Here is an 11,076-nt window from a genome sequence, read left to right as displayed (position 1 = left end):
CATGAGTAATTCTTGACAAGTTATATACTCGTGGTATGCCTTGGCAAATCAGTTGACAAATTAATGCATACACAGAGAGGAATACATGAGCAGAACCACTTTTCCTTTCGATCTCTTTCTTTGGGAAAGTATAATGGTCTTGAAAAATCTTTCTTGTTGCAGAACTAGATATGTAAATAAAAGTATTGTTTTTCAGTTGAGTTTTTATTGATACAGTTGAAAACTTGAAATACTTCATGTCACACATCAACAAAATTTCGAGAGATTTGACCCAAAAAAGAAAATTTAGTCCCACAACCAACATGTTCCAATAAATAAATAAAAATATGGTATATCAAAACATTACATAATAGTTTTAAAATGATTCAGTTTATATCGTTTAACGTTTCTTGCAAATAACTTATTGCTTTTCTTGTGGGTGACATATCGACAAGTAGGGTAACTTTGTTTTGTTCTTTTTCTCTGGCTAGAAGTAGGGTAAATTAATTTATGCATTTGACAAATACCTAATGAATAAGACTGTGTACAAATTTAGTGAATCTATTCTTATCATAAATAACATTAAATAAAGGATGTTGGAAGAAATTGAATGTGGTGGATTTCATCTCAGATGGTAGATAGAAATTGAATAGAAATGGGGCCCCTTAATTTATCACTGGCCACTATTCTAGATGAATTGGCATTTTGGAGTAGGAGATGCTTTCAGTAATTATTGATCTACCTGCACAAAGATAGAAGTAGGTCCGTCCAACCTGCAAAATTAGCGCTATGTCCTGATCTTTCTTCTTCCTGTAAGTTATGACGGTAGATGCACCCAATAGGCACAAGAGCAAAGTTTTAATGTTAGATCACACGTAGGGGTATACATGGATCGGGTTGGTTTGAATTTTTTAAACATCAAACTAAATTAATTGCGTCGGGTTTTAAAATTTATACACCAAACCAAATCAATAAAATTCGGGTTTTTCAACCTCGGATTTTCTCGGGTTATTCGGTTTTCTCGGGTTTTTCGGGTTTTTTTTTTTCGGAATAGTTTTGATACAAAATATATACACTTTTACTTTAAATATTTCTTTAGTCCTAGTAAGATACAACTATATAATTAAGGTGTTTCTTAAGAAAATAACATAAAATGTGAGAAGAGTGATGACATTATATTAAATATTCAGCAAAAGATAATAAAATCGGTTAAAATAGATATTGCTAATTAATAAGTCATAAAGAAAATAGCCATAATCTAAAAATACTAAGTCATCTAAAATAAGTACAGCTAACAAGTATTAGTTACATGACAAAGAAAAAAAACTTAAGCAATGTATTTTCACTCCCTAAACCAATTATACAAAACTAAAGAATAGATATTCAACATTATTGTCATTCTTAGTGGTAGATTGAATTTCTTTTGTGCATTAGTGTTGAGTTGGTTTTGGTTTGGACTTTATTTGAGTTACTAACATCCATAGGATATAAAACTTATTGACATTCAAAATTCTAAGTTCAAACTTGAATAATATGATAATAGATAAAAAACTACAAAAAAATTTAAGAAATATTTTAAGTCTTGAATATTGTATCAAAGTCATATACAATGTTATTGTAGTTGTATTAATATTAGAGAAATCTAACATGAACTTTATACACGAAAATGTGAGCGAAATTTTAAGCCTTGAGCGAGATATAAATTTCATCCCGTTTTCATACATACAATTTTGAGGTGATTTTTTAAGTCTTGAACGAGATATACACATTTCATACACTAAATTTTGAGCGAACTTTTTAACCCTTGAGCGAGATATACACATTTCATACATAAATTTTTGAGCCAAAAAGATAAAGAATAATTTTTTTTAAAAGTATATTTGTTATAGGATTTGTAATGTTATTTTTTGTAAATAAAAACCATCATCACATTTCGTAAATATTTCTCCTTAATATGTATATATAAGTAATTTAACCCTAGTTATTCCGTATGAGTGTGTGTGTCAAACTGAAGACGATATATAGGTGTAGGCATACCGAAATGAATGCTTTAAATCTATTTCTGCATATAATTATTTGACCAAGTGATTTTCGTATTATGACATTGTAGACGCAATTTAGCCATCTATATAGACTAGGCGATCTATGCCCGTGTTGCGCACGGGCCCAACACTTTAGATTATAGTGCATCTATGTGTATGTAGTTGTTTTTGAATAGTGATTATATATATATATATATATATTATGTTCAAAACACAATTAATATAGCATTATAGTTGTGCTCCGTATCTAAAATTTTATTATATTAATGTTTGCTACGAATACAAAATCGCCAAATTTATTAATATTTTTTAAAAGAGAAGATTTGTTTAAAAGGAAACTATTTTCCTCTCTTTGAGATAAAACAATAGCAATATTTAAGCATCAATTGATACTTTCAATTTTAATTCGATTAATTTAAAGGTGTAAAATACTTATTATTTTTTATCAAATTTTGATTTGGATAATTCTAATTCAAATTATTAAATTAATTTACATGTTTAAAACGAAATAAAGTAGAAATTGATTTTCTATTTAAATGAAGAAATACTATTTTTTAATTTTGGTAAATATTCTCGGTTTAGCTCATTTTACTTGTCATGTTGTCTTTTGCATGGTTTTTTAAGGAAACGTCGTTTAGAATTATAATTTGACTTATTCACCTTATTCATTATTTGATCTCCATTTGATATATATATATTTTTTTACAATATTAATCTCTTTTCACATTTATTAGAGTAAGAATAAAAATAAAAAAGTAATTAAATTCTATCTTATTTTAAAATATAAATATTTTAAGTATATTTATTTTAGTGAACATAACAAATAAATGACATGGCGGAATAGTAAATACAACAGTTTAATATCTAGATTAGATCTCAAGCTAATATAAAAAAAGAAAGAAAACTGTATGGTTTGACTACTTAACTTTTTGAAGAAAAAAAATTTGATTTGCTCCCACTAATAGATTAATACGCACGTGGCAATGAATCCATCATTATTGACTTAATGAGATACTTTGGAAATTACATGAATATTGTTTGATTTTTTGATATGGAGTGCACTTTTGTTTTTTGGACATTATTAATTTGCACTATTTTTATGCGCTCGCGCACACACACACACACTATGTTCAAAATACAATTAATATAATATTATAGTTTGTACTCCGTATTTAAAACTTTAGTATATTAGTGTTTACTACGAATACAAAGTCTGCACTTTTTTTTTACATTATTTTTTTTTAATATGGGGTTCACTTTTTTTTTTTTTGGATATTGCTTGATTTTGTTAATATGAGGTCCACTTTTTTTTTACAGTGAGTTTGGAGATGGTGGGTTCCACTTTTTTTATTTTTTTTATATTGCTTGATGTTGTTTAGTATGAGGTCCACCCTTTATGGGGTGCACCTTTTTTTTTTGACATTATTAATTTGTACTATTTTTATGCATATAATATATCTACATATACTATGTTCAAAACACGATTAATATAACATTGTAATTTGTGCTCTGTATCTAAAACTTTATTATATTAATGTTTGCTACGAATACAAAACCATCACTTTTTGTTTTTAACATTATATTTTTTTTAATATGGAGTTCACTTTTTTTTTTTTTTTTGATATTGCTTGATTTTGATAATATAGGGTCCACTTTTTTTTTCCCATGAGTTTGGAGATGGCGAGTTCCACCTTTTTTTTTTTTTTTTTTATTGCTCGGTGTTATTTAGTATGGGGCCCAACCTTTTTTTTAAGGGACAACGGACGACGAAGCATGGGTCTAAACCCATCCTTTATATAGTTTCTTTTATTTTTTATTTTTATTTTTTATATTGCTTGGTGTTGTTTAGTATGGGGCCCACCCTTTTGGACATTATTAGTTTGCACTATTTTTATGCATATAATATATATATATATATATATATATATATATATATATATATATATATATATATATATATATATATATATATATATTGTTCAAAACACAATTGATATAACATTGTAATTTGTGCTCCGTATCTAAAATTTTATTATATTAGTGTTTGCTATGAATACAAAGTGTGCACTTTTTTTTTGACATTGTTTTTTTTTTTAATATGAGATTCACTTTTTTTTTTATATATTGTTTGATTTTGTCAATATGGGATACTATGTTCAAAACACAATTAATATAATATTGTAGTTTGTGCTCCGTATTTAAAATTTATTATATTAGTGTTTGCTACGAATACACACGTGGCAATGAATCCATCATTATTGACTTAATGAGATACTTTGAAAATTACATGAATATTGTTTGATTTTTAATACGGGGTGCACTTTTTTTTGGACATTATTAATTTACACTATTTTTTTAATATTAGTTGTTGTTTAATATAGGCTTAATACCTAGATGGACCCTTAAACTTGACATGTTTTGTAAGATAGACATATAAACTTATAAGGTGACCAGATAAACACTTAAACTTACTCAAAGTGTATTTTTCAAGTTTTTCAGTTGTTTTGAAAACAAAAACTATATTTTTCAAACACTCATAATTTTCATGGCCAAACAAACCCTAAATATATCACAAAATATTTTTTTTAAAATGCAAAAATAAGGCAAACGCATATACATGAGACTATAAATGTGCACTTAAACCAATAAATACTCGCTAATCGCAATTTTGCAGCTTTCAATTAACTCGGTTTTTTTTTTTACACTTGAATAATTAAAAAATAATAACTTTAACCAATAAAAATCCTTAAAAAAAAGAAATTTCAAATTAAGAAATTTCTAAGTTCAGTATTTCAAGTGTAAAAAAAATTTCAAATTAAGAAAACTGTAAAGCCGAGAAGAAAATCCTTAAAAAAAAAAATTCTTAATTTAAAATTTCTTTTTTTGGATTTTTATTGGTTAAAGTTATTGTTTTTTAATTATTCAAGTGTAAAAAAAAAACCGAGTTAATTGAAAGCTGCAAAATTGCGATTAGCGAGTATTTATTGGTTTAAGTGCACATTTATAATCTCATGTATATGCGTCTGCCTTATTTTTGCATTTTAAAAAAAATATTTTGTGATATATTTAGGGCTTGTTTGGCCATGAAAATTGTGAGTGTTTGAAAAATATAGTTTTTGTTTTCAAAACAACTGAAAAACTTGAAAAATACACTTTGAGTAAGTTTAAGTGTCTATCTGGTCACCTTATAAGTTTATATGCCTATCTTACAAAACATGCCAAGTTTAAGGGACCATCTAGATATTAAGCCTTTAATATATATGGGGCCCACAACTTAAAAAAATAAAAATTGGAACGGATATATATATGCCATAGAATTATGGGGCCCATATTTTTTTTATATTAGTTGTTGTTTTTAATATATATGGGTGGGGCTCACAATTGTTTTTTTTATTAAATTGAAAACGGATGACGAAAAAGTGAGTTGAACTCATTTAATATGAGATTCACTTTTTTTTTTATATATTGTTTGATTTTGTCAATATGGGATATTATGTTCAAAACACGATTAATATAATATTGTAATTTGTGCTCCGTATTTAAAACTTTATTATATTAGTGTTTGCTACGAATACGCACGTGACAATGAATCCATCATTATTGATTTAATGAGATACTTTGGAAATTACATGAATATTGTTTGATTTTTTTAATACGGGGTGCACTTTGTTTTGGACATTATTAATTTACACTATTTTTTTAATATTAGTTGTTGTTTAATATATATGGGGCCCACAAATTAAAAAAAATAAAATTGGAACGGATATATATATGCCATAGAGTTATGAGGCCCACATTTTTTTTATATTAGTTGTTGTTTTTAATATATATGGGTGGGGCCCACAATTTGTTTTTTATTAAATTGAAAACGGATGACGAAAAAGTGAGTTAGAACTCACTCTTCTAAATAGTTAGAATTTGGTAGCTAATGAAGTTCAGTTTAGAGGATGATGTTCCAATATAATTTCTGATAATGTGTGTCAAAATTTTGAGTTAGTGAATGCACAAATTTTCCTGCACTCATCATTATACTGCGACAATTTGAGCAAATATAGTATAAACATACTTCTAAAAGTTTTAGTACATTTTTGTATAGTTCTTGCTTTCGGAGAGAGTGCAGTTATAAAAACTCCACATGGACCAATAGTTATAGTACTTCCCAGGGGCGGATCTACCCTTTAGGGTGAGGTGGCATGACACCATCTAGATTGATAATTTTTTTATATACTTATGTTATAATTTGCTTAAATTAGGTTAAATATTTGATCATGCCACTCTCAGTCGCAAATTAGGCAGCGGCGACATGGCTGGTAGACACAAGTTTGAATCTATTTTGAACATTTTCGATTCCCTTTTTCTTGTGCTTTTTAGTTCTTTTGTACCAGTAATTCCCTTTTCGGCTCTCTCAATTTTCTATTTATCTTTTTATTACTTATATTGTCTTTCCTTTATTGTATTATTATATCTGTGATCTCTAGCGAGAACACACAAATAGAAATTTCAAAATCACTTAAATTAAACATTTTTCTTAATCTCAAATATGTGAGTATTTAAATCGAAAAACTGGGGTCTCAATGGGAATTTTGGATTGAGATAATTTTTTTTATTTTTTATTTTATAATTTCTTTTGTTTATTACTCCCTCCGTCCATGTTTACTTGTCTATATTAAGCAATAAATAAAATGAGAAATGAATTGGAGTACTTAATAATAAGGGTAAAATTGGTATAAAATGGTAAATTATGTCTTGTTTTTTCAAACTATATAACTTACAAGTAAAAGTGAACATATATTATTAGTATAGCGAACAAATAAAAATGAATTGAGGGAGTGTATTATAAAAAATTGCTTTATTCTATAATTATTAAATTCAATTTAAATCACTTTACTACTTAAATTGTGATGGAGATTTCACAAGCATTGCTTAGAAAAAACATGAAATTTATGATTTATTTTGAGAACTTGTAGTTTATCTAATTCTACATTTACTTATGGGGGTGTAATTACCTATTGAAGAGCTTTTCTATTATTTTTCTTATTTTGATTGGTGTAATTCCCTTATTGAAGATGTTATTTTACTTGTGCAAGTTCATTTTTTAATATACATAAAAGATGTAAGTCCCTTGGTGAAAATGTTGATTTTACCTTGTTAATGGGTGTGATTCCTTGTTTAAGATGTTAATTATGTTCGTTTTCTTGATTTTTGAGATGTAATTTTCATATTTGCAAATAAAAAAAGGCCTATTAAGTTGACCCGAATAAATTAAAAAGAGATGGACCCGACCCAACACGTTTCTAACAAGATGTACATTGAAGAAAATTATGACACGCAACACCTTCAAATCCTAAATCCGCTTCTGGTCCTTCTGTACATGTGATTTTGGTTGCTGTAGTAGTTTATTGGGATTCCTTCATAATCAAATTGTTTTATGATTTCACTTGGTATCTTACACTCGATCGAATTTATTGTTTCAATTTATCATTACAGGAAAAAACATTCGATAGAAGTTCTAATTGATGGATGTCTTTTACAGGTTTATGCAGTTATTTTCCAATGCTACTGCCTATGATAGCACTTTATTACCTTCTGTTGTGTTTTTGTACTCTTCTGACTTGTCCTTCAAAATTTTCCACCAAATTAATTTAAATTTCCATATTAAGATATTTATCGACGAACAGACGTCACATGCCTCCTAACTCTTCGTGGTCAATAACTAACAACTCACTGTATTTAATTGAATTTCTGGACCATCTATTTATTCCACATTGTTAATTAGAGTAATTCATTTTCAACTCCAATTGTATTTGAAAAGACGCCCTAAATTTACATATATAATCGTACTAACAATATCATTTCACACAAGTGTACGAGTTACAAGAGTTCAAATGTAATTTATTTAATCAAAATTTAATTTTGACGGGATGTTTTATTTCAAGCTACCAATAATTTAAGCGTATCTTAATATTCTTCTTCGCTTTGTATTTATATAATATACAAATCAAACTACTCTGTTAAGTTCCGCATCTAATCAATTGGTCTAAAATATTCTTTTCTCCCTAGATGTACTACCCATTGGTTTGTATATTAATGTCACGTTGTGGGATGATTCTACACGGCAGAGTTCCTCTTTCCCATTGAATAATATCGTTATCATTAATTAAACCCGCAATTAAAGACCATAACTTAGATGCTGATTTGTCTAATAAATGTTATAATAAACGTGTTATGTTGGTTTTTCATTGCATGGAAATCTGAATAATGTTTCTGAAGAAGTTCCCATAAGTTCAGACCTTAGTAAAACTACTGCATTTATTATGGTTAGTAACTTAGTACAATATAGGATACAAATTTACTCAAATCGTGACTTCCCTTTTCAAACTGGAAAACATATATGGAGGGAAGATTTTTTTTTTCCTTTACAAAATGTTTTCCTTCCCAATACCAATACGTTGTACTCTAAATTTTTGATTCAATGTATATTTGCAAGATTTCTCTAGTTTGAAGGTCAAAGAAGAGGGCAAAAAAAAATAAAAAAATGCCAGCAGTTTGGTTTGCTTTAAAGAGATCATTGCAGTGCAGATCAGAGATAAAAGATGTGCATGATCCAAGAACTGATGGCAGAAATTTAAGCAAGATATCGACGAAAAGGACGACAGTTAGGTCAGGTTGTTCAAGGTCAATTGCAAATCTGAAAGATGTTATACATGGAAGTAAAAGGCATATGGAGAAGCCACCTTTGCAGAGTCCAAGATCTATTGGAAGCAGTGAGCTATTGAATCCAATTACACATGAAGTTGTGTTAAGCAATTCAACTTGTGAACTCAAGATTACTAGCTGTAATTTCCAAGATGGTAATGGGAGTATTAGTGGCAATAGTGTTGAAAGTATTTCTGCTTTTATGGGTACATTAAAACCAGGTACCCCTGGTCCTGGAGGACACCATATTGGATCTTCAAGAAAATATAGAGGCTTTGGTAGCCCTATAAGAAAAGGGTCACCTGTGAATTTATCAAGAAAAACGGGGGCTGGATTTGGAGGTATTGTTTCTAGGCCTAAGGCTTCTTCTGGTGCAGATTCCCATGGCTTGACTTGTCATAAATGTGGTGAGCAATTTGCTAAGTGGGAAGCTGTTGAAGCACATCATCTCTCCAAACATGCTGGTAATTCTATCTTTCTTATTGTTATTATCTTTTTTCCTGGTTTAATCATCCTGTATCCGCAGCTTATTGGCTCAATTAATCCGGATTCACGCCCTCCTTAGTGTCTATAAGGAATTAAGTTCTCCATTCTCAGACTCAAACCGAGAGCTCTGGTTAAGGGTGGAGGATCCCGACCATAGCACTACACCCCTTAATAGTATTATTAATTATTAACTAATAGTTACTTTGATGAAAAAAATGATTGGATCTAATCCCTTTTTGAGTTTGTGTAGGCTTGGTTCAAATTTCCGTTGTTAGTAGCAATTTAAGAACATTGTTTCTGATACTTCTCTTGAATAATTCCATTATATATCAATTTGTTTTTGGTGAATGTGTTGCCTTAAAGCATATTCTTGTCTGTTCTGCAGTGACAGAACTTGTTGATGGGGATTCTTCAAGGAAAATTGTAGAGATAATATGCAGAACTAGCTGTTCAAAGCCTGAAAACAATTCAAATGGGATTGAGAGGATCTTGAAGGTTCACAATATGCAGAAAGTACTAGCTCAATTCGAGGAATACCGCGAATTAGTAAAAATCAAAGCAAGCAAACTCGCCAAGAAACACCCTCGTTGCCTTGCAGATGGGAATGAACTATTAAGATTCTTTGGAACAACTGTTGAATGTTATCTTGGCATCAATGGCTCTTCTAGTTTATGTGCATCAGAAAAATGCAAAGTTTGCAAGATTCTAACGCATGGATTCTCAATCAAGAAGGAAATCAATGGTGGGGTTGGTGTCTTTACCGCTTCCACAAGCGGAAGAGCATTAGAAGCTATTGAGGAAAATGATGATAATATGCTATGTTTGAGAAAGGCTCTAATAGTATGCAGAGTGATTGCTGGTAGGGTGCATAGACCTTTAGAAAATGTTCGAGAATTGATTGGTCAATCAGGATTTGATTCATTGGCTGGAAAAGTAGGAGTCTACTCAAACATTGAAGAACTCTATTTGCTCAATCCTAAAGCTTTGCTTCCTTGCTTTGTGGTGATCTGCAAATCATAAAAATAGAGCCATTCTATCACAATTGAAGTTCTTAATATTTAGTTGATTCCCTATTTTTGGTAGTCGTTCTTATTTTTATTTTATTCTGATTAGAGAAATGTTCTGTTTCTAACAAGTGTAAATTTATTCTTTTGCATTGAGGTACATGGGTTTCAATCGTAGTGTTTCTCGGTGATTTCTACTTGCTACTTGCTAGTGAAATATTCTTAAATCTACTCTATACTAGTTAAGACATGTGACCACAACACTTCGCTTAACTTGGTACCGGCCACCAGAGCGTAGAAAGAAAAAAAATAGTGTACAAGAGGGAATTCCTAAATACTGTGATGGAATATATGAAATTCCTTCGCTCTTGATAGGAGTTATTGGGTTCGAACCCAAAAATGAAGAAACCTCTTATTGGAAGCGTTTCTCTCTTTTAATATGAATTTGACTAGTTGGTCCAATAAATATCAAATACAAGATATAAAAAGAAGGAAATCCTAAACTCCCTAACGTGGGTGAGGGCAAATTCTACTGCTGCAACTCTGGAAAGAATCCATAAAATATGTCATTTCTTCCGACAAAACTACTCCTCTCCAACCCCACACATGGTAGCTATTGTTACAGTAAAAAAATAAAATAAGTAATAACATTACCTATATTTGACAATTTAAACGATTAGATGACAGACATTCGAAATTCAAATATCACTATCAATAAAACATAAACATTGGATATGTAAAACAAAAAAATATAAATTCATCTCTAACAGTTTAGATTTTTAAAGAAGACGTTCACACGGTTTAATACTGTTGATCCTAGTTGTTGTATGTACTATTCATGGTCCTCTTATTCAAATCACCAGCTGCAC

General features: G+C 29.5%; 1 protein-coding gene across 1 annotated transcript; it reads left to right on the top strand.

Annotated features, from left to right (window-relative positions):
- The first annotated feature begins 8,164 nt into the window (after nt 1–8,164).
- LOC132623350 (uncharacterized) lies at nt 8,165–10,379 on the top strand. The gene is made up of 2 exons (XM_060338091.1): nt 8,165–9,181; nt 9,589–10,379. The coding sequence occupies exons 1-2, from the start codon at nt 8,557–8,559 to the stop codon at nt 10,221–10,223; spliced, it is 1,260 nt and encodes a 419-aa protein (XP_060194074.1). The 5' UTR covers nt 8,165–8,556; the 3' UTR covers nt 10,224–10,379.
- Nucleotides 10,380–11,076: the final 697 nt, after the last annotated feature.

This window comes from Lycium barbarum, chromosome 12, assembly GCF_019175385.1.
Source record: "Lycium barbarum isolate Lr01 chromosome 12, ASM1917538v2, whole genome shotgun sequence".
Classification (NCBI taxonomy): domain Eukaryota; kingdom Viridiplantae; phylum Streptophyta; class Magnoliopsida; order Solanales; family Solanaceae; genus Lycium; species Lycium barbarum.
This window is presented reverse-complemented; position numbering and strand designations above follow the sequence as displayed.

Coding starts and splice junctions, on each gene's coding strand:
- LOC132623350 (XM_060338091.1), top strand. CDS start 8,557: ATGCCAGCAGTTTGGTTTGCTTTAAAGAGATCATTGCAGTGCAGATCA. Junction 9,182..9,588: donor TCATCTCTCCAAACATGCTG/GTAATTCTATCT, acceptor TCTGTTCTGCAG/TGACAGAACTTGTTGATGGG.